General features: G+C 42.6%; 1 protein-coding gene across 1 annotated transcript; it reads right to left on the bottom strand.

The window, feature by feature from the left end:
* Position 1: 1 nt before the first annotated feature.
* Positions 2-19,756, bottom strand: LOC124256293 (F-box DNA helicase 1-like). The gene is made up of 9 exons (XM_046690268.1): positions 19,729-19,756; positions 18,583-18,707; positions 17,834-17,909; positions 15,788-15,976; positions 15,249-15,365; positions 13,075-13,190; positions 8,608-8,733; positions 758-1,033; positions 2-482 (listed from the first exon to the last, which is right to left on the bottom strand). Exons 1-8 carry the CDS (start codon positions 19,754-19,756, stop codon positions 809-811), a joined length of 1,002 nt encoding a protein of 333 aa, XP_046546224.1. The 3' UTR covers positions 2-482; positions 758-808.
* Positions 19,757-25,585: the final 5,829 nt, after the last annotated feature.

Raw genomic sequence — 25,585 nt, 5'->3', positions numbered from 1 at the left:
TACACACCTGTCTGTAACACTTCTCCAAACACCTGTCTGTAACACTTCTCCGCACACCTGTCGGTAACATGTGTTCAGGTAGCTTTCTGTAGCACATCTTCACATACTTGCTTGTAACATGTCTTCACATAGCTGTTTGTAACATGTCTTCACATACCTGTTTGTAACATGTCTTCACATAGCTGTTTGTAACATGTCTTCACATAGCTGTTTGTAACATGTCTTCACATAGCTGTTTGTAACATGTCTTCTCATAGCTGTTTGTAACATGTCTTCACATAGCTGTTTGTAACATGTCTTCACATACCTGTCTGTAACATGTCTTCACATACCTGTTTGTAACATGTCTTCACATACCTGTTTGTAACATGTCTTCACATACCTGTTTGTAACATGTCTTCACATACCTGTTTGTAACATGTCTTCACATAGCTGTTTGTAACATGTCTTCACATACCTGTTTGTAACATGTCTTCACATAGCTGACTGTAACATGTCTTTACACACCTGTCTGTAACATGTCTTTACACACCTGTCTGTAACATGTCTTTACACACCTGTCTGTAACATGTCTTTACACACCTGTCTGTAACATGTCTTTACACACCTGTCTGTACCATGTCTTTACACACCTGTCTGTACCATGTCTTTACACACCTGTCTGTAACATGTTTTTACACACCTGTCTGTAACATGTCTTCGCATAGCTGTTTGTAACATGTCTTTACACACCTGTATGTAACATGTCTTCACACACCTGTCTGTAACATGTCTTCACACAGCTGTCATGTTCTCCACACACCTGTCTCTAAAATGGGTAAGGAAGGTCTTCCTCGTCACTATCTTCCTCATCACTATCTCCTCCATTTTGGTCATAGAGAATCCTGGGATGTACGATGTCGTTAACACCATTACCAACCACACTTGTCTTTGGCTTGAGGTTTGGGTCTCCAAGCAGCTCAGCAAACCTGTGAATGTTTTCACTCAGGATCTGTGGCCCATACACACCACCTTTGCGGTGATCTGCCTCGCCCTGAATAACACACAAATATAGTCAGATCTTGGAGGATATAAAGGACTGTTCTTAATGGAAAGAAAAGAATCAATCAATCATTGAACTATACTCTCTAAAAGCAGTGGAACATTTTTGAAATAGCAACAAGAAGACAAAGTCATCAATATCCCCCTCAATGGCAAAATACTCTTCATGATTATGTCTACGAGTTATGATTATGTCAAATATTTATGTGTGTATATAGAAAAGTGGAAGGAGAGTATTGAAAGGTTTTGAAAGTTCTGCTCCAGAAAGGAGCACTGTCACCAATTTCATTCTATGTCAAACTTGTTGGCAATGAAATGCCAAAAATATTTTATTGAGAATTCCAAAACTACCAAAAGGCACCAGTACACCACCAGATCTATCTATGCGCCAAGTTTGGTGAAGAAATAGTGAATGGTTTTAGAGTTCTGCTCCGGAAAAGAGCACAACCACCAATTTCAGGCTAAGTCAAACTTGTTGCCACGGAAACGCCAAAAATATTTTATTCACAATTCCAAAACTACCAAAAGGCACCAGTACACCACCAGATCCATGTATGTGCCAAGTTTGGTGAAGAAATATTGAACGGTTTTAGAGTTCTGCTCCGGAAAAGACAAATTTGCACGTACCACCAATTTCAGTCTAAGTCGAACTTGTTGCCATGGAAACGCCAAAAATATTTTATTCAGAATTCCAAAACTATCAAAAGGCACAAGAGCACCACCAGATCTATCTATGTGCCAAGTTTGGTGATGAAATAGTGAACGGTTTTAGAGTTCTGCTCCAGAAAAGAGCACTACCACCAATTTCAGTCAAAGTCGACCTTTTTGCCATGGAAACGCCAAAAATATTTAATTCAGAATTCCAAAACTACCAAAAGGCACCAGTACACCACCAGATCCATGTATGTGCCAAGTTTGGGGAAGAAATATTGAATGGTTTTAGAGTTCTGCTCCGGAAAAGACAAATGTGCACGGACGGACGGACGGAGTCCATTTTAATACCCCCCGCAAAACGCGTTGCGGGGGATAACAAATTATCCTTTATTAAATCTGTAATGGTTGAGAATGAGATCATTTACCTCTGAATAGATTTTCATCAGGAATTGATAGAGCTCAGGTTGTATAATAAGCATGTGAATCATACCAAATGTTGGAGAAAATGTATATTGTGGGTGGTACACTAAATGAAGCACTAAACGAAACTATTTGTACAATGTGTGAGGTAATAGAAGCACTGATCCAGAAAACAAAGGACCAATCCACATGAGTACAGTACGGGGTGTATAAGGAATAATCCACATGACCAGTAGAGTACAGGGTGTATAAGGACTTCTCAACATGGCAGTACAGTATGGGGTGTATAAGGACCAATCAACATGACCAGTACAGTACGGGGTGTATCAGGAATAATCCACATGACCAGTAGAGTACAGGGTGTATAAGGACCAATCAACATGACAGTACAGTATAGGGTGTATCAGGACTAATCCACATGACCAGTAGAGTACAGGGTGTATAAGGACCAATCAACATGACAGTACAGTATAGGGTGTACAAGAAGACAAAGTCATCAATATCCCCCTCAATGGCAAAATACTCTTCATGATTATGTTTACGAGTTATGGTTATGTCAAATATTTAGGTGTGTATATAGAAAAGTGGAAGGAGAGTATTGAAAGGTTTTTAAAGCTCTGCTCCAGAAAGGAGCACTATCACCAATTTCAGTCTATGTCAAACTTGTTGCCATGGAAATGCAAAACATATTTTATTCAAAAATCCCAAACTACCAAAAGGCACCAGTACACCACCAGACCAATTTATGTGCCAAGTTTGGTGAAGAAATAGTGAACGGTTTAAGAGTTCTGCTCCGGAAAAGAGCACTACCACTAATTTCAGGCTAAGTCAAACTTGTTGCCACGGAAAAGCCAAAAATATTTTATTCAGGATTCCAAAACTTTCAAAAGGCACCAGTTCACCACCAGATCTATCTATGTGCCAAGTTTGATGAAGAAATCGTGAACGGTTTAAGAGTTCTGCTCCGGAAAAGAGCACTACCACTAATTTCAGGCTAAGTCAAACTTGTTGCTATGGAAACGCCAAAAATATTTAATTCAGAATTCCAAAACTACCAAAAGGCACCAGTACACCACCAGACCAATCTATGTGTCTAGTTTGGTGAAGAAATAGTGAACGGTTTTAGAGTTCTGCTCCGGAAAAGGGCACTACCACTAATTTCAGTCTAAGTCGAACCTGTTGCCATGGAAATGCTAAAAATATTTTATTGAGAATTCCAAAACTACCAAAAGGCACCAGTACACCACCAGAGCAATCTATGTGTCTAGTTTGGTGAAGAAATAGTGAATGGTTTAAGAGTTCTGCTCCGGAAAAGAGCACAACCACCAATTTCAGTCTAAGTCAAACTTGTTGCCACGGAAAAGCCAAAAATATTTTATTCAGGATTCCAAAACTTTCAAAAGGCACCAGTTCACCACCAGATCTATCTATGTGCCAAGTTTGATGAAGAAATCGTGAACGGTTTAAGAGTTCTGCTCCGGAAAAGAGCACTACCACTAATTTCAGGCTAAGTCAAACTTGTTGCTATGGAAACGCCAAAAATATTTTATTCAGAATTCCAAAACTACCAAAAGGCACCAGTACACCACCAGACCAATCTATGTGTCTAGTTTGGTGAAGAAATAGTGAACGGTTTTAGAGTTCTGCTCCGGAAAAGGGCACTACCACTAATTTCAGTCTAAGTCGAACCTGTTGCCATGGAAATGCTAAAAATATTTTATTGAGATTTCCAAAACTACCAAAAGGCACCAGTACACCACCAGAGCAATCTATGTGTCTAGTTTGGTGAAGAAATAGTGAATGGTTTTAGAGTTCTGCTCCGGAAAAGAGCACAACCACCAATTTCAGTCTAAGTCAAACTTGTTGCCACGGAAACGCCAAAAATATTTTATTCAGAATTCCAAAACTACCAAAAGGCACCAGTACACCACCAGATCCATGTATGTGCCAAGTTTGGTGAAGAAATATGGAACGGTTTTAGAGTTCTGCTCCGGAAAAGACAAATTTGCATGTACCACCAATTCCAGGCTAAGTCAAACTTGTTGCCATGGAAATGCCAAAAATATTTTATTCAGAATTCCAAAACAACCAAAAGGCACCACTACACCACCAGATCTATTTATGTGCCAAGTTTGGTGAAGAAATATCGAACAGTTTTAGAGTTCTGCTCCGGAAAAGAGCACTACCACTAATTTCAGTCTAAGTCGAACTTGTTGCCATGGAAACGCCAAAAATATTTTATTCAGGATTCCAAAACTTTCAAAAGGCACCAGTTCACCACCAGATCTATCTATGTGCCAAGTTTGATGAAGAAATCGTGAACGGTTTAAGAGTTCTGCTCCGGAAAAGAGCACTACCACTAATTTCAGGCTAAGTCAAACTTGTTGCTATGGAAACGCCAAAAATATTTTATTCAGAATTCCAAAACTACCAAAAGGCACCAGTACACCACCAGACCAATCTATGTGTCTAGTTTGGTGAAGAAATATTGAACGGTTTTAGAGTTCTGCTCCGGAAAAGGGCACTACCACTAATTTCAGTCTAAGTCGAACCTGTTGCCATGGAAATGCTAAAAATATTTTATTCAGAATTCCAAAACTACCAAAAGGCACCAGTACACCACCAGATCTATCTATGTGCCAAGTTTGATGAAGAAATCGTGAACGGTTTTAGAGTTCTGCTCCGGAAAAGACAAATGTGCACGGACGGACGTACTCACGTACGTACGCCGCGACGCACGCACTGCGACGCCTTACGCGACGCGACGCACGCGACGCACGCACGCACGCACGGAGTCCATTTTAATACCCCCCACAAAATGCGTTGCGGGGATAATAAGGACCAATCAACATGACCAGTACAGTATGGGGTGTATAAGGACTAATCCACATGACCAGTAGAGTACAGGGTGTATAAGGACCAATCAACATGACAGTACAGTATAGGGTGTACAAGAAGACAAAGTCATCAATATCCCCCGCAATGGCAAAATACTCTTCATGATTATGTTTACGAGTTATGGTTATGTCAAATATTTAGGTGTGTATATAGAAAAGTGGAAGGAGAGTATTGAAAGGTTTTTAAAGCTCTGCTCCAGAAAGGAGCACTATCACCAATTTCAGTCTATGTCAAACTTGTTGCCATGGAAATGCAAAACATATTTTATTCAAAAATCCCAAACTACCAAAAGGCACCAGTACACCACCAGACCAATTTATGTGCCAAGTTTGGTGAAGAAATAGTGAACGGTTTAAGAGTTCTGCTCCGGAAAAGAGCACTACCACTAATTTCAGGCTAAGTCAAACTTGTTGCCACGGAAAAGCCAAAAATATTTTATTCAGGATTCCAAAACTTTCAAAAGGCACCAGTTCACCACCAGATCTATCTATGTGCCAAGTTTGATGAAGAAATCGTGAACGGTTTAAGAGTTCTGCTCCGGAAAAGAGCACTACCACTAATTTCAGGCTAAGTCAAACTTGTTGCCATGGAAATGCTAAAAATATTTTATTCAGAATTCCAAAACAACCAAAAGGCACCAGTACACCACCAGATCTATCTATGTGCCAAGTTTGGTGAAGAAATATCGAACGGTTTTAGAGTTCTGCTCCGGAAAAGAGCACTACCACTAATTTCAGGCTAAGTCGAACTTGTTGCCATGGAAATGCCAAAAATATTTTATTCAGAATTCCAAAACTACCAAAAGGCACCAGTACACCACCAGATCTATCTATGTGCCAAGTTTGGTGAAGAAATATTGAACGGTTTTAGAGTTCTGCTCCGGAAAAGACAAATGTGCACGGACGGACGTGCGCACGTACGACGACGCGACTGCGTACGCGCGCACGCACGCACGCACGGAGTCCATTTTAATACCCCCCACAAAATGCGTTGCGGGGATAATAAGGACCAATCAACATGACCAGTACAGTATGGGGTGTATAAGGACTAATCAACATGACAGTACAGTATGGGGTGTATAAGGACCAATCAACATGACAGTACAGTATGGGGTGTATAAGGACCAATCAACATGACAGTACAGTATGGGGTGTATAAGGACCAATCAACATGACAGTACAGTATGGGGTGTATAAGGACCAATCAACATGGCCATTACAGTATGGGGTGTATAAGGACCAATCAACATGACCAGTACAGTATGGGGTGTATAAGGACCAATTCACATGACCAGTACAGTATGGGGTGTATAAGGACCAATCAACATGACCAGTACAGTATGGGGTGTATAAGGACCAATCAACATGACAGTACAGTATGGGGTGTATAAGGACCAATCAACATGACAGTACAGTATAAGGACCAATCAACATGACAGTACAGTATGGGGTGTATAAGGACCAATCAACATGACAGTACAGTATAAGGTGTATAAGGACCAATCAACATGACAGTACAGTATAGGGTGTATAAGGACCAATCAACATGACAGTACAGTACGGGGTGTATAAGGACCAATCAACATGACAGTACAGTATAGGGTGTATAAGGACCAATCAACATGACAGTACAGTATAGGGTGTATAAGGACCAATCAACATGACAGTACAGTACGGGGTGTATAAGGACTAATCAACATGACAGTACAGTATGGGGTGTATAAGGACCAATCAACATGACCAGTACAGTATGGGGTGTATAAGGACCAATCAACATGACCAGTACAGTATGGGGTGTATAAGGACCAATTCACATGACCAGTACAGTATGGGGTGTATAAGGACCAATCAACATGGCCATTACAGTATGGGGCGTATAAGGACCAATCAACATGACAGTACAGTATGGGGTGTGTAAGGAACAATCAACATGACAGTACAGTATAGGGTGTATAAGGACCAATCAACATGACAGTACAGTATGGGGTGTATAAGGACCAATCAACATGACAGTACAGTATAGGGTGTATAAGGACCAATCAACATGACAGTACAGTATGGGGTGTATAAGGACCAATCAACATGACAGTACAGTATGGGGTGTATAAGGACCAATCAACATGACAGTACAGTATAGGGTGTATAAGGACCAATCAACATGACAGTACAGTATGGGGTGTATAAGGACCAATCAACATGACAGTACAGTATGGGGTGTATAAGGACCAATCAACATGACCAGTACAGTATGGGGTGTATAAGGACCAATCAACATGACCAGTACAGTATGGGGTGTATAAGGACCAATTCACATGACCAGTACAGTATGGGGTGTATAAGTCACATGTATGTATGGGTGTATAAGGACCAATCAACATGGCCATTACAGTATGGGGCGTATAAGGACCAATCAACATGACAGTACAGTATGGGGTGTATAAGGAACAATCAACATGACAGTACAGTATGGGGTGTATAAGGACCAATCAACATGACAGTACAGTATGGGGTGTATAAGGACCAATCAACATGACAGTACAGTACGGGTGTATAAGGACCAATCAACATGACAGTACAGTATAGGGTGTATAAGGACCAATCAACATGACAGTACAGTACGGGGTGTATAAGGACCAATCAACATGACAGTACAGTACAGTACGGGTGTATAAGGACCAATCAACATGACAGTACAGTATAGGGTGTATAAGGACCAATCAACATGACAGTACAGTACGGGGTGTATAAGGACCAATCAACATGACAGTACAGTATAGGGTGTATAAGGACCAATCAACATGACAGTACAGTATAGGGTGTATAAGGACCAATCAACATGACAGTACAGTATAGGGTGTATAAGGACCAATCAACATGACAGTACAGTATGGGGTGTATAAGGACCAATCAACATGACAGTACAGTATAGGGTGTATAAGGAGCAATCAACATGACAGTACAGTATGGGATGTATAAGGAGCAATCAACATGACAGTACAGTATAGGGTGTATAAGGAGCAATCAACATGACCAGTACAGTACAAGGTGTATAAGGACCAATTCACATGACCAGTACAGTACGGGGTGTATAAGAACCACCAATCAACATGGCCATTACAGTATGGGGTGTATAAGGACCAATCAACATGACAGTACAGTATGGGGTGTATAAGGACCAATCAACATGACAGTACAGTATGGGGTGTATAAGGACCAATCAACATGACAGTACAGTATAGGGTGTATAAGGACCAATCAACATGACCAGTACAGTATTGGGTGTATAAGGACCAATCAACATGACCAGTACAGTATGGGGTGTATAGGGACCCATCAACATGACCAGTACAGTATGGGGTGTATAAGGACCAATCAACATGACCAGTACAGTACGGGGTGTATAAGGACTAGTCCCCATGACCAGTACAGTATAAGGACCAATCAACATGACCAGTACAGTAATGGGTGTATAAGGACTAGTCCCCATGACCAGTACAGTACGGGGTGTATAAGGACTAGCCTACATGATTAATGAGAATCCACGGGAGCACACGAAGCCACAATAGTGTAAGTGGTGGAAGGAGTTCCAACTTACCACAGTTATGTCTTGTCGTCTGAGTGTCAAAGCCTGTGGTTTGAACTCCGCATCTGTCTCGCGACACTTGAAAGGGTCGCCGATGTTCTGTAGGTGATCGCTGCTCACTGGGTATTCAAACTTCTCCTGTTGATATGAAAGAAACACAAGTTTCATAATGCATCCACCTGAATCTACATGTCATATGCCTGAAATACTTGACAAATGTGTTATTAAAACATCAACTAGATTTAAATTTCATCAATATTTATTGATATGACAGGCTAGGCCAGTTCAACACTGGTCATGTAATCTTTGACTTGCTTCATACTGCCTATTTTGGCTGATTATTTTTTTCCCATTACAAACTACAAATTAGTTGATCCACAGTCATTGGTCACGATCAATTGAAATCTACCAAGATTCTCATCCTCTACCCAAAAAGTGAGCAGAATGGAAGAATGAGCTCTATACCTAACTGAGTAAAGGGAAACAAACATTAAGATTGTTGTTTTGCAGCAGAACAATTGCATCTGAAAACAGACAATGAGCCACGGAAACAGACATGGAATGTAACAACAATCAGTTGAGTGGTGGCTCAGCTCAACTGAAATACAAGAGAGATGGGTCACTGTCTTCAATCAACAGTAGCAGCCCTGGGAACAGCACCTTGCTGTGAACATACTGATGAGCCTTATCATAAGATAACTGCAAAAGTCATCCTCACTAATCCACTGAGAATAAGGATATACATTAGAAATAGATCATATAGTACAGGGGCTTGTGTAATTCCGCGGAAATTTCATGTTAATTTTTGGAACCAATACTAATTGTAATCACTATTGTGTATGGATTCAGGAAAAACATGGTTCCATTTTTTCTGTTTGCTATAAGTGTCATTGTGGGGTGATTGAATATGAGTTCCCCAAATTGCTTGCGACACCATTTGGAGAAAAACATGTTTTCATAAACCTATCACAACATAGTCATGTAGCATATCAAAAGGCAGCTTATAAAGTATGACATAGCGATAACCACATAATATGCTTCTAAGTTCAATTTGGTGACATAAAATATGACATAATCATATAAATTAATCAAATATTGTCTTTCCTTCATCAGACACCATAATTGTAAGTATTGGCCTATATTGATGGAAACCATTTATTCAATTAATGTATTCTCCCATTTCATAATATATACTACCATGATACACTTATGTACGTAGTAATAATAGTACCCAGGTAAGGTTAATGTGACTAATATATAGTCGTGCACAAGTGTCAAATCAGGCCTACCAGTACAGTCAGAATTGACACACTGACACTCGTGTCTGGGTAATTAAATGACAAATGACATAAAGCCAAATCTGCTGTCAATACAAACTGAATGTATTAATACAGGAGTGACAAATGATATCACAGTGAACAGAAAACTACATATTACAAGTGGGGTATGCAAGTGCAATATATATAATGTGAACTAGTATATTTATTTTTTACTTTCACATTGTTGAGTAACTTGCATAGTCAATCAATCCGTCATTAACCTGCAAGAACAAAATATGCTGTTGAAATACAAGCTTCGACATTATTTGTGATACAAACACAAGCATGAATTCTACGCATATATTTTCTTAATATGGAAACTTGAAGGGCCCTCGTTGGAGAATATGCCCCCACCTTGCACAGCAATCTCCTTTCACTATTATATTTTTAAAGTACTACTGTGTACTTGTACTTTAATGTACTTTCACCAAACGGTACGCAGATAACCCTTGTGTCATGCCTAACATAACCACCAAGATTCATTCAAATCCCATCCATAACTTTTTGAGATATAATAAATATTTTCCGTTGCGATTATTTGCAAAGTACCTCTGTGTACATGTACTTTAACATACACTTTTCAAAAAAACTAACGCAAAATATAATTAGGAAATAATGATCGAAAGTTTGTACGCATATGTCAAATTAAGCATGCTTTGAGGGTTGCAACCTTGCTGTTGGTAGGGCTTAGATGAACATGCGTGGAGCGAATGCAACCACAAAAACTTGATTTTGAATGGTTTTATCTATCAAAAAAAAAGCCGCAATTATTGCTTTTCAAGTGCAACACATGACTACAACCTATGACTATAAAAGAACAAAATGCCTCTCGCAAATTCATCCAAGTCCCTTGCAAATACTGGATGAGAAAATGGGACGTCTCAACGGTGCCCACCGAAATATTGCCATTGGACGATTACAAGGTGGTGAATCCAAGAGTGTCGTGGCTAGGACCTTCAACATTATTCCCAGGACAAAAACTGTAGGATCCTTTTGTGCATTCCATTTCGACTAATGACCATCCAAGACCAGGAAGACCATGCGTCATCACACTAGCCCAAGATCACTACATCCGGGTAACCCATCTACGTGACTAACATCGCTCCGCCTGGGACACAGCACAAGAACATTTTGCAACCAACTGCATCAGGCAAGTGGACAGATTTCGTGGAGATGGTGCGATGATGTGGGGAGCCATCTCCTACACCTGCAGATCGGAATTGGTGCTCGTCCAAGGCAATCGTACGGCCGGTCGATATATCGACCAGGTTTTCTGTCCTCACGTGCATCGCCTTGTCGACTGCCAAAGGGAACTGTACCAACAGGACAACGCCAGACCTCACACAGCATGTGCTACAGGGGACTACCTGGACAATAAAACATTAATGTCCTCCCCTGGCCCTACAGATCTCCAGATCTGAAACCTGTGGGATCAGATAGATAAACGTGTACATCAAAGTCATAATCCGCCATTGAGGCTTTAACAGTAACTATTGTTCAACATGCTGCCGGAGGAAATTGAGAAGGATTCCACAACGAAACATCCAACTACTGATTCAATCTGTGTCAAGAAGGTGTCATGCAGTTCTAGCAGTAAGAGGTGGTCATACAAGGAAGTAACGTCAACGTCACCTCGTGGACAGCAGTAATGACTATGATGGCTATCATTCTTGTGAAATGCGCACAAGATACTCATGTATTGCTCTACATAATTTCAATGCCGTACCGTTTATTTTCGTTGATTTACGTAATTGAATAAGACCTTCAACATCTAACTGATTTGCCCCTTTGGGACATGGGACATACCCAAGAGATCCAGTAAGTTTCATTGAAATCCATCTAGTGGTTTTTGAGTAAAGATACTAACACATAAATACACTTACACAAACAGGGTTGAATGCATACCCTCGGCAACAAACCTTCGGTTTTGGCAGAAGCAATTATCATCATATTGATTGTTATGCATACATATCTTTTTGAGATTCATGATATATAATGGTAGTTGTAAAACACACATCGCAAGGTACATTTTGATATACCACATGCCTATGTTGTAATTGTTTTATAAAAACATGTTTTTCTCACATTGGTGTTGTAGCTCGATTATGGGTACCGAGGTTCAGTTACCCCAGAATGACACTTATAATCATCAGAAAAAATGGGACCATGGTTTTTCTGAATCCATACGCAATACTGATTACAATTATCAATGGTTCCAAAAATTAACATGTACTTCTCACAGAAAGCATTGTTGCTACATAAGCCGCTGCACTAATACACAAACCAAAACCCACATTGCAAATATTCTTATCGGGAATTCCCGTACTTAAGCTCTGGGCTTAAATACGGAAAATCACTGTTCTAGTGATGAAATATTTTAACCATATTTAAGCCCAGGGCTTAAATTCCAAAATGCACATGCAATATGTTGATAAAACAAAAAGAATCGGGTTTTTTAAAACTCATTTATCAGGAAACTGGTCAATAACTTCAACATTGAATGACCACGTGGTTCAATTTAACTGCAACTGCATGCACATCACAGGGGTTAAGATGATCAATGTCTGTCTCTAATAACTGCCCTGTAACCGGTGTCCAACATGTAAACGTGATAACCTCGTGGAGGCAGTACTAAAGTTAAAAACGTCGAAGTTTGCCTAGTGCGTTTGGGAAGGGACGTATGACGTCACTCTAAACACCCAAGAATTAAATTCAAATTTAAGCCCATGGGCTTAAATACGAAAAAAATCCTGTATTTTAGCCCATGGGCTAAATTTCTTGTGAGCCTAAATACAGGAATTCCCGGTATCTCCCAGCAATTATGCTTATACAATATTTTAGCAAATATGATGTATGTCTCTGATTACTCTTCCATTCCTGTGCTATAGGTGGCCTAACACATGCAAACTGTTGGGCATGAATGTATATATGCTCAGTCTCTGAACTCCTCTGCCACCCTCGTATATATTCACAAATACCATAATGCTGATATCAACAATCACCAATGTAATGTCAAGGCCAAACACTAAAACCCAGCACACTGTAGCCACCAAGCTACACCACCGCCTCAGGGACTCACGACCTCAAGATGAAGATGAAATAATCAGAGAGGTCAATAGGTCAGAGCTTCCCAGGGCCTGTAGTGGCACTGTAACCTTACCCCATTATTCTGGAGCACTTTCACCAGCATCGGGGACAGCACGAGTGCGTTCTTGGCACGGGTGACAGCCACGTAAAGTAGATTAGCTTCATCTGCAGGTATACATGCTGGGTTCCCTATCAAACAGATAAAATGGTGTAATCAGGGTGCAGCTGGATAACAGACACTAACTTTTCACAACAGCTGTCTGCAAACAATAACCTAAAAACTGAGGATAAAAAGTAAAAATAATTTATATCAATATAATAATACATAATGGATTTCTGAAGTCAACTGGCAGAGATAATGAAGTCAACTGGCAGATATAATGAAGTCAGCTGGCAGATATAATGAAGTCAACTGGCAGATATAATGAAGTCAACTGGCAGATATAATGAAGTCAACTGGCAGATATAATGAAGCATCACAGGACAAGGATGAGAAGAATGTTAAAGGATGTCAAAGTAGCTAGAGGTTATTATGACCTGCATATGTGTGGCCACCCAGTATGACCTGCATGTGATCAACCACTATGATCTGCATGTGATCAACCAGTATGATCTGCATGTGATCAACCACTATGATCTGCATGTGATCAACCAGTATGACCTTCATGTGATCAACCACTATGATCTGCATGTGATCAACCACTATGACCTGCATCTGATCAACCACTATGATCTGCATGTTATCAACCACTATGACCTTCATGTGACCAACCAGTATGACCTGCATGTGATCAACCAGTATGACCTGCATCTGATCAACCAGTATGACCTGCATCTGATCAACCACTATGATCTGCATGTGATCAACCACTATGATCTGCATGTGATCAACCAGTATGACCTGCATCTGATCAACCACTATGATCTGCATCTGATCAACTACTATGATCTGCATGTGATCAACAGTATGATCTGCATGTGATCAACCACTATGATCTGCATGTGATCAACCAGTATGATCTGCATGTGATCAACCACTATGACCTGCATCTGATCACCCACTATGATCTGCATGTGATCAACCACTATGACCTTCATGTGACCAACCAGTATGACCTGCATGTGATCAACCAGTATGACCTGCATCTGATCAACCACTATGATCTGCATGTGATCAACCAGTATGACCTGCATCTGATCAACCAGTATGACCTGCATCTGATCAACCACTATGATCTGCATGTGATCAACCACTATGATCTGCATGTGATCAACCAGTATGACCTGCATCTGATCAACCACTATGATCTGCATCTGATCAACTACTATGATCTGCATGTGATCAACCACTATGATCTGCATCTGATCAACCAGTATGACCTGCATCTGATCCACCACTATGATCTGCATCTGATCAACCAGTATGATCTGCATCTGATCAACCACTATGATCTGCATGTGATCAACCAGTATGATCTGCATGTGATCAACCAGTATGACCTGCATCTGATCAACCACTATGATCTGCATGTGATCAACCAGTATGACCTGCATCTGATCAACCACAATGATCTGCATCTGATCAACCACTATGATCTGCATGTGATCAACCAGTATGACCTGCATGTGATCAACCAGTATGACCTGCATCTGATCAACCACTATGATCTGCATCTGATCAACCACTATGACCTGCATCTGATCAACCACTATGATCTGCATGTGATCAACCACTATGATCTGCATGTGATCAACCAGTATGACCTTCATGTGATCAACCACTATGATCTGCATGTGATCAACCAGTTTGACCTTCATGTGATCAACCACTATGATCTGCATGTGATCAACTACTTTGATCTGCATGTGATCAACCAGTATGACCTGCATGTGATCAACCACTATGACCTGCATGTGATCAACCACTATGATCTGCATGTGATCAACCAGTATGATCTGTATGTGATCAACTACTTTGATCTGCATGTGATCAACCGGTATGATCTGCATGTGATCAACCACTATGATCTGTATGTGATCAACTAGTATGATCTGCATGTGATCAACCACTATGATCTGCATGTGATCAACCAGTATGATCTGCATGTGATCAACCAGTATGTTGTGCATGTGATCAACCAGTATGTTGTGCACGTGTGACCAACCAATATGACCTGCACAAGATCCAGAAAGATGCTAGCTATATTTAGAAGATCCTCTGTTTGAGGTTAGAGAAAAGGTACTCACTGAGACTTCGGAGATCTATGCGAGCACTTTGACTTGAGGCATTGATGAAGTCATCTGTCACCTGGACTGTTGAGAACTCCAGTCCCTTAGCCTTGTGTGCAGTACTGAAGATGATATCTAGAAACACAGCGTAAAACACATATTTCTTTGTCACATATTCCCTCCATAACATTCACAAATGATGACCTTGTTATAGGTGAAGGACACATACAAAGACCTAGACTTATGACAAGAAATATAATAATTGTGGTTCATCAAAAGCAACTGTAGCTGGAAACTAATGTGAATACCACCAAGCCTCTCAACAAATTTCAATATGTACACTGTCTTTCATCTTACACAATATATTGAACTGTTTTCATACTTAAATGCATAATATATCACCTTGCTCTTACTGCCATTTCTAATTTTTCGAAAAATAAAGAAAGAAGATAAAATATACCTCTAAAAAAAAACATTACACAAAATACAGTGTTGCATGGCATGATGATGACACTGCTGATGGTGCAGTATGAGTAGTTACTCTGTGCTTGACGTACCTGCTTGTCTGAGGTCGCTGACACACTTGGCTGAGATCTTGCTGAGACACATAGGTATGTTGTGGTGAAACGTCCTCACTATGCGGATCTTCCCCATCAGCTCCAAGTCGGACACTTTCGTGGCATACTTCTCTAACTCAGCTAAGCCAGGAAACTTGCTAATAAACACATTCTTTATTGTCCGGTTTTCTGTAAAAATATAAATTAGGATCATTGACTGAACATGTGAAAATGCAGCTTTCTCAAATAAAAAAACTTTCTTTGAATCTGTATGTTTTACGTCCCAGTGAAATTGTTTGCACTAGACACTGTCACATTAACAGGTGTTGATATGGACCAATGTCTTCTTCATCCTCTGTATCTACAGTGATCCATTTCCTACACTAACCCCAGGAACCATTCCCTCATGATCTCAAATTATCCCCTCTTGATGTTTATTACCACTGTCCTGACCAATCAATCATCCACTGAACGGAGGAAGAGCAATCCCAAATATAATCTGTGTTACATCAGACCACTTTCTAAATGGCATTGTGTATTCATAGCTTTCCCCGTGCCAGTTTATATTTGTCAGAGGGGTACACACAGTATATGATCTAGACTACCAGTTGTCCGATTTCCGTTTCTTTGTGGAAGGAACAGTGGCTGAGTGGGTTAGATCGCTGATTTAGTGTGCTGGTGATTAGGTGACGGACACTGAGAGTATGGGTTCAAATCCTGGATGGGACTCAACCTGACAAAAGCACTAGAATCTGTACTTTACTGAGGAAGTGTGATCTACACTACCAGTTGTCCGATTTCCACTTTTGTGCAAGATGCAGTGGCTCAGTGGGTTAGATCGCAGACATTTGACCACTTTCTAAATGGCATTGTGCACTCACAATCAATCGTCAGGATAAGGAAAGCAGTAAAAGGGTAAGGGATAACTTGTCACCACAGTTTCAATGGACCTAAAGATACCATTTGCATCCAAATAGATATAATGTATGTGTCTCCTTGTCTGCAAATTTGTTGAGAGGCTTGGTGGTATTCATATTAGTTTCCAGCTACAGTTGCTTATGATGAAGAAGAAGTTCCAAGTAGAAGTTAAACACTTGCAATAATGAACGATAACAAGTCAATTAATAATATGCCACATGCTATTCACCAGTAAATTCCGATGGTGCTACATCACAATGATGATCAGAGTGCACAAGAATTTCCTTCTCAGCAGTGTGTCGCTGACAATAACATGTCCTATTGAAATGAGACAGAAATCAACTGTATTTGATCTCTGCTGGGTGAATGGTGCTAACCTAGAGGTTATAAATGGTATTCCTTGGTTTCGTTTCTCCATGCTCAATGGACCACCCATTTTTCAATTATTATCATCATGCTAATATTTATATAGCGCCAATATTCAGCTCCGCTGCTTAAAGGCTCTTTGTTTTTCACTCGATCATTGGATGTGAATCTAAAACGGCACATTGCATTATCAATTTCAACTCTCTGGGGAGCATACAACTCTTGCAGGTCCCTCACATGTACCAGACCATGCGCCCATGTCAGTGATAATGTGATACACCAACCACATAAACTCTGAAAACAACTTGGTTTGAACCAATCTGTTCCGCTACAAAATATTATACTCCTTAAGTATTATTTTCCATTTTTTTCTGTCAACTTTATCTTTTTTCGAGTGGATAGAGAGTTATGGAAAAATAAATGCACAACAGCAGTCTGAAGCTGCGTCTGAAGCTGCAAATGAAGTGGAGACATCAGGGTTCTGGAAATGTTGCATGTATGCAGTAGTAAACATTAACTGACTAGTTCCCTTCACAAATTCACAAACATTTTACTTAAGAGGTGAGCATGTGTAATTACAATGAGAATTCCATTCAGGAAGGAAACTACAGAATAGAGTGGGATCATCTAACTTACTCACTGTGTTAAGAGTTTGCACAAGAGCTGGCTGATCTTATGCCCATCTCAATAGCATTAGTGTTTCATAATCTGTTATGTTTTTCTTTAGTAATAGTTGAAAAGTCTGAGAGTATGGGTGACTACCTTTCTTCCTGTCTTCTGGTGTCAACATCAGCACGTAGATATCCATGATCGTGGGGAACCCGAAGTTGTCTGTGCCCTGTAGAACATAGAGTTGACATTACTGTCGAGGGCAGAACAATTACAACTCATTGAGCTTGATCAGATGGGTTATTTGGCCCAAGAGGTGTCATGTGTAACATTGGCACTTTATAGACCAGTAGTCTGGATCCATTCATGATTATTGTTATCAGTAGTCAGTGATAACAGCCGTATCATGCTGACCAGAAGGCAGTGATGACCAATCATCATCATCATCATGATAATCCAATCATCATCATCGTCTGTGGCCACTGATGGTAGAACATGGAGTTATCTCGACATTCCAGAGATCAACATTCAACCACTATTCTGCACTAACTGTCAGTAAAATTCCCAAATTGCATTGGTCTTCATATTCCCTTCATGTCATACAGTTCTAACATATTGGCAGCGACTTGTATCTCACTGTAAACATGTCAAATATTTGTGATAAAGAGAAAGGGGACTTTAAGCTCATAGGTAGACTATTGCATTGAAATCAGTGGCAAGATTTAATCTACAAAAAAAGAACTTTAGAAACATCCCCAAATTGAGCTTAGTTTAAGAATCCCTGATATATCCTTGAAGACCTACATCACCATCACTGCATGTTGTCTGTGACATGCCATAATAACTTATCTAGAGGTGGGTACTGACATTGGGATGGAAATCTGTTCCAGAAATCTGCTCACCCCGACAAATGCCACCTTGTACTCATTTTGTGAGTAGCAGCACTTGGTTACAGCTTCACTGAACACGGTGAAGTTGAGTCGGGAGATGATCGCTATCTGTCCCACCTTCTCCCCTCGGATGTGACCTACAAAACAAGAATCTGGCTGATCAGGTTACCACGGGTACAGCTGTCTCTAAATTTAGCTTAACCTGTAGAGGTTTCCAATTCTTTGAAGAGAGTCGTCCTTGGGGTACATATATGCATTTTCTGTGGCTGAAAATGTCATGTGACAGATGTATCAATGTTTTAATAAAAATATTGTACAATCAATAAAAATCTTTTTAATTATCATATTGGAGTTACCTCCTGCTATCTTCACCTAGGCCCGTTCATCATTCCTTCCGCTGAATAAAACAGTGAACAGGATTAGCTAGAAGACTCTCTTCAAAGAATTCATACAGGATTAGCTAATTCTTTTTCATAGAGATCGTCCTTGGGGTACATATATGCATTAACTCAGACTCCCAAAGACCGGAGGCCAGGGAGGAGGGAATTCTGTCAAAGTACACATAAATAGCGATCGTTAGGAATAATGTAACAGACGCCACAACACTCACCCGTCACGTGTCCCGAAGCTTCCGCGAGAGGCATTATGGGAGGGTAACCGACAGGGAGGATAGGTACTTAGATCCGACCTCATAGGTTAAGCACAGCTATTAGCACACAGTGCGAAAGTAAAAACCCTGCCCACATCATGATCTATTAAAGAGCACCATAAGGGGAAAAAACAACTCACAACCGACCATAATCTCCAGAGAGAATCGAAAGGAGTTAGATAACACACCAGCGGATATATCAATAATACACAATTGAAAGCAGCGTCAACTGTCCAGATAACCAAGACTCACTCGGTCAGGGTGGCAGGACACTGTCCACTGGAGAGAACAGAACGGCCAAAACGTGCATGATCATGTGAATGTGTATCGAGCTGATAGTGACTGATAAAAGTGCTAGGCCTGCTCCAAATAGCGGCAGAGCATATCTCTTCAATGGGTAGTGCCGATGCAAAAGCCTTTGACGTGGCCACTGCCCTGACCGAGTGAGCCTTCAACCCGTCAGGGGGAGGCTTGCCCTTAGCCTGATAAGCAGCACAAATGACCGTTACAAGACAGGGTCTGTTTGCTTGCCGGCATCCTGGCCTTCCCGCCACCGTAACAGCAGAACAGATGGGTACTCGTACGGATCCCTTGTGTTCGTTTGATATAGACCGTGAGAGTCTTTCGGACATCCAACGGGTGAGTGCTTGTTGCAGAGGTCCCCGATGTGGAAGGCTGGGTAAGAGTAGGAAGTTCGATAGGAGCTGTCACATGGAAAGCGTGATCGATCTTCGGACGGTAAGTATCCGGGAGGCGACTACTGACACGATCTGGATGGAACACAGTCAGCGCCGGGTCTGCCGACAAAGCATGTAAGTCGCCAACCCTACGCCCAGATGCTACCGCCACCAGAAATACGGCCTTCCATGTTAACAACTGAATGGAAATAGCCGATAGACGTGAGAACGTAGGACCAGACAGCCAATCTAGCACAATTGACAAATCCCAATCGACAGGGGTGTGAAAAGTGGAAATAGCGGTGGAGTAGCCACGATTGGTCGAAGCCGCCAAGCCTTCTTCCAGCGAGCTTGCAAAAACTCCAATACTCGGACTAAATCTGCAGAAAAGGGATCTGCAATCCCCTTATCTGAACACCAGCGCGCATAGCGGGACCACCTATCCTCATATTGAACGTTTGTCGAATCCCGCCTCGAAGCCAGAATTGTGTCTGCAACTGCTGAAGGAATTCCGCGTGCTTAGAGGCTAGACCTGACAGAGACCAAGCCACCCACTGAATCCTTGGATTGGGGTATGGCACGCCGTTCTGAGTGAGCATGTCCGGTCGCAAAGGTAATAGAACAGGAGGCTGAGCCAGAAACCTGAGAATTACCGGAAACCAGCTCTGTGACGGCCATAGTGGCACCAGTAGCACAAGTAGCCTAGCTGGCTGGGTGGACAGCGGGGAGAGGACCCGGGGAATGAGTGGTAGGGGCGGGAATGCCCAGAGCACTTTGCCCGTCCAATCCAGCAGGAAGGCGTTGGAAGCCAACGCCCTCTGGTCCGGTATTCGAGAGCAGAACACGGGTATCTGATTCGTCCCGCCGGACGCAAACAGATCCACCTGGAATGATCCGTACAACTGGGAGATAACTACGAATATCTGCCGGTCGAGCATCCACTCATGAGGGGCCAGGATCCGGCGAGAGAGAGCGTCTGCTCGCACGTTCTTCAGCCCCGGGAGATAAAAAGGAAGCACCTGACAGTTGCACTGGTTGCACCAGAGGAGAAATTCCAACGTCTCCCGAAGGAGCGCAAGGGACACCGTGCCGCCTTGCTTCAGGATGTATGTAATGGCCGTACGGTTGTCCAACTGAAGACGAACCACCTGGCCCTGAACATGCTCCCGGAAGCGCCCGAAAACCAACCGCACAGCTTTCAGTTCCATGACATTCATGTGAAGGAGGGCTTCGGCTTCGGACCAGAGTCCGGACACCGACAGACTGCCCAGAACACCCCCCCAGCCCGTGAGGGACGCATCGGTTTGAACTGTAAGAGCTGGCGTCGGGAGTTCCAAAGGGATCCCCTTGGAGATATTCCCGACATTGGTCCACCACTGAAGGTGAGGAGACAACCACCCTGGGACTGTGAGACACTGCTCCAGATCCTCAGAGTGAGGCCACAGAGTCGCCAAAGCTTGCTGTATAGGACGCATCCTCAACCACGTCCGCCACACTACAGAGATAGTTATCGCCATATGACCCAATAGACGGAGCCAAGTCCGCGCTGGTGCCTGGGGCTGGGAGAGGAACGAAGACATCATCTCCCGTACTCTGGTGACCCGGTCAGGCAACAAGGAGACAAGACCCTTGTGAGTTGTGAACCGCGCCCCGAGAAAAAAACAAGTCCTGGTTGGGTACCAGGTCAGAATTGTTGAGGTTGATTGATGATCCACCCCAGTCGAACTAGAATGTCTATCACCGTGTAGGTGGAATCTAGGCTCGCTGACTGAGTTAAGTGCTGAGCAACCAGTCGTCGAGGTAAGGGTAACAACGCCTTCCTTGTGAGGGTAGCTGGCACTAACATGAGCTTGGTGAACACCCTGGGGGCAATGGATATGCCGAAGGGGAGCACTGTGAATTGGTAACCCATCCCGTCATAAGAGAACCGGTGGTACTGCTTGAACGATGGATGAATTGGCACATGTAGATACGCATTATTTAGGTCGATCGACGTAAGCCAATCACCGGGCTAAACAGAGGAGATCACCGAGCGAAGTGTCTCCATCTTGAAGGATGGAACCTCTAGCATGCGATTCAACCCCTTGAGGCGGAGAATGGGACGGAACCTGCCGTCCTTCGGAACGAGGAAGTACGTGGAATAAAATCCTGTTCCTCGCCCGGTGGTATGCGCTCTATTGTGGACTTGTCCAGCAAAGCCTGAACTTTGTCGCGGTATCCATGACTCGCACATCACCATAAAGAGTCTCCCGCCAGGTGGGCCTGCGCCGGACAATTGACAACATGCGGGAAAAGCGTCCCCAGTGCTCCCTTCCGCTTCCAGAGCCGACCTTTGAATAGAGGAAAGGTAGGCCTAATGGATCAACAGCCGCACCTGCTGCATGGCATTCCAGTAGACTTCCTCGGCCGATGCGCCTGCTGCAGGGTGAAGCCGCAAGGAAACAGCGGTGGAACTTCGCGCTTGCTTGGCAGCGGGGGGGCTGCACCTGAGAAGCCGAGTCTCCCGAGGCGACCTAAGTGAACACGCGACTCGTCAACCACGGCACAAAGAACAGAGAATCGTCCCCAGCTGGTACCTCTTAACAAGTTCAGGTAAAATTGAACCCGGGCGTGTCCCAACCAGGAGGGGATCCGTCATGTCCTGCACCAGGGAAGGCAAGATCTGGGGCAGTGTCTGCGAAGGTTGCCTAGGGCAAGCGCCTCGCCCGGCGAAGCGGAACTCAGCTGAGTCCGGGTGACAAGTGGATTACCGGCGGCTTGGGGTATATACTCGGCAATATGTTGCCACACCTCCCAGAGAGCCGGCGAGAAGCGGAAAGTGCCCTCCGGCTCCTGACCTCCCCAGCGTCCGCTGGGAATTCCAGGTCTCCCCGCGTTAGGAGGATCGAACCCCACCCGGTTGGAGGCCAAACCCCCAGACAGCCAAAGGAGGAAGAGCACTACTCGAGACCGGGTCCCGAGAAACAGGAGGAGACCGGGCAGAACCAACTCCTCAGCTCTCATGGGGCGGGGGGGTGCAGGGACGGAACCCAGGAATCCTCAAGCGGACCCAAGCGCCAGCACGAGAGGGGACTGGGAAGCGAACCCTCCGGGGGTAGCCCGAGGCGTCTGGACCCAAAGCCAAAGGCAAAGGATCGACAGATGCCTCCAGGCTATGGGATCGAGCAGGGCTCTCGGCGATCCCACCCCAGACACTTCGGTCCCCTGTTCAGAGTGGGCAGGATCTCCTGGCGGAGAACCTCCAGCGGACTCATGAACAAACAACTTCTGACGAGTCCATATGATGCTTGAAACAATTGAGTGATTATTGACATATCAAAAACCACTAGATTGGGATGATTGGGAATCGACTTAGCGAAGACCTAGATTTAGCTTGTTTGGCTTTTTTAGCTTTGGGCCAGGGGACCTCCTGGGTAAGTTCCCCTCCCACCTCATGAATTACGTTATAGAAAGGAAATCCACGCCCTTCTCTTCTGGGCCGGGGGAAAAGGCCATACAGAGTTTGCAGACATCAGGGTGATGTCTCACCTTCTCTAAGCAATTACAAGCATTTATCTAGGGATATTCTGCCCACAGACAGAACACCCAGTAAATGCACAAAGCAAACAAATAAACATGTAGCTAACAAAGCGGAACCAGCAGCATAAATATACAGCGTACAAAACGGTGAAAATTCGTGAATCGACGACCATGGGACATGAAATACTTGGTTAATAGCGCCAATATGACAGCCACGTGGCACGCTAAACTTCCATGGAAGAGCAACAACGTCGAAGTAACCACGGTAAAGCTAACTTAAAGGTTTAATACAAAGCCACAGAAATGAGAAAATAACAGACTGCAAAGTCAAATAAACGGTTCTTTGTCTTGCGCAAGAACAAATAAAGACCATACATACAGTTGTTGAAGTCTCAGACATTCTTCTACACAAAGTAAATCAGATTGTAACTCAGGTTGTAAATACGTGTGAATGCTTGAGTGAAAGCAGAAGGAATGATGATACGGGCCTAGGTGCTTACCTGGTTGGCTGCGCATGCGTAGCAGAGAGGTAACTCCACGTGGTGAGGGCCGTATAATAGATAAAAAAGATTTTTATTGATTGTACAATATTTTATTAAAACATTGATACAACTGTCACATGACATTTTCAGCCACAGAAAATGCATATATGTACCCCAAGGACGATCTCTATGAAAAAGAATGGCATGGTTGGGCAAAAATACTACAAAATAATGTATCTACTTGGATTATCCTCTATTCCTGAAAACATGTACACTGGCAAAAACTGTACAGGAATTTGAGCACTCAGTCAATAATATAATGAGCCTGCAATGACAGTGCATAACAAGTGTTTGCCACTGATATGGCAATGTCCCTCGCCGCTAAAGAATGGAATATCTATATTTACTACTTTATAATTTTTGGTCACATACAAGATGCCTGAAATGACTGGTGTCTGCATAATCACCCAATGTAGGTTGTCACCAAATTTGAAGACATTGGGTACAACAGTTCATGAGATAGCACGTTAACAAGAATCGGACACGTGATTGGGACTGGCCAGATGAGCGCTGAACACATAGTCCCCTGTTCCGCGTTCTGTGAGAAGGACAATCAAGCTCTTCTCTTTGAAGCATAACATAGAGGGTAAAGCAGCTAACACAAATGTACCATGGAAGTCAGTTACCCATTCAGAGTTAACTTCTCTTGGACCCTATTGCAATCTTTAGCCTGAATACAACTGTTACATTCCAATATTCTGTAATGTCTCCTGTAATAGTTTACTGATACTTTCTGTCTGTTAATGACTGGGAGGTTATCTTTCATTTCAGTCTTAGTGATGGGCTTGTGACAGAAGAAGTGTACCTGGCTTGCCCATGGTATTTACGATGGTCTTCTGTCTGACACACTGAACACCTCGGAGACAGCTTGCAGCAACCTGGGCTATCTAAAGGACCAAATCTGAAAGACTAAACACATACATTCACTTAGTTGGACTAAACATTAGTTCAAGGTGGAATATGTTTTACAGCTATCAGGTGATTAGCAGATGGAAGTAAGGTATAATGTGTGTGATGCAGTTATCAGCTGATTTACCTAGGTAAAGGTAGAATGTGGCAGTGATACAGTTATCAGCTGATTTACCTGAGGTAAAATTAGAATGTATGTTTGCAGTTATCAGCTGAGTTACCTGGGTAAGGTAGAGATGTGTATGTTACAGTTATCAGCTGGTTTACCTGAGTAAGGTAGAGATGTAGTGTTACCCTGAGTTATCAGCTGGTTTACATCAGAGTAAAAGGTAGAATGTATTATTTACAGTTATCCAACTGATTTACCTGAGTAAGGTAGAGAATGTAATATTATCAGCTATCAGCTGAATGTTTACCTGAGTAAAGAGTAGAGAATGTGTGATGCAGTTATCAGCTGAGGTTACCTGAGTAAAAGATTAGAATGTGTGTGATGCAGTGATCTGTTGCATAGCATTGCCTGCACCACGGAAGGATATATCTGCTGATCACGGATCTCCCCCAGGGGATCTTGGCCACCTGTGTTTGATTCATCATGATGCTTATGACAGCTGTAATCATGACAGAATGAGGAGAAATATTATTCAAATCTAAATGTGAAGTTTGACAACAGCCAGAAAAACAGAGTTTCTATTATTACTTTATCTCTCCGAGGAACAAGC

The sequence above is a fragment of the Haliotis rubra genome, unplaced genomic scaffold, assembly GCF_003918875.1.
Source record: "Haliotis rubra isolate DU_JTF1 unplaced genomic scaffold, ASM391887v1 Scf623, whole genome shotgun sequence".
NCBI lineage: Eukaryota > Metazoa > Mollusca > Gastropoda > Lepetellida > Haliotidae > Haliotis > Haliotis rubra.
Note: the sequence above shows the minus strand (reverse complement) of the source record. Positions and strands in the feature narration are given on the sequence as shown.

Coding starts and splice junctions, on each gene's coding strand:
- LOC124256293 (XM_046690268.1), bottom strand. CDS start 19,756: ATGCCGGCAAGCAAACAGACCCTGTCTT. Junction 15,977..17,833: donor ACCAGAAGACAGGAAGAAAG/GTAGTCACCCAT, acceptor ATATTTTTACAG/AAAACCGGACAATAAAGAAT. Junction 15,366..15,787: donor CAGCGACCTCAGACAAGCAG/GTACGTCAAGCA, acceptor CTGTGTTTCTAG/ATATCATCTTCAGTACTGCA.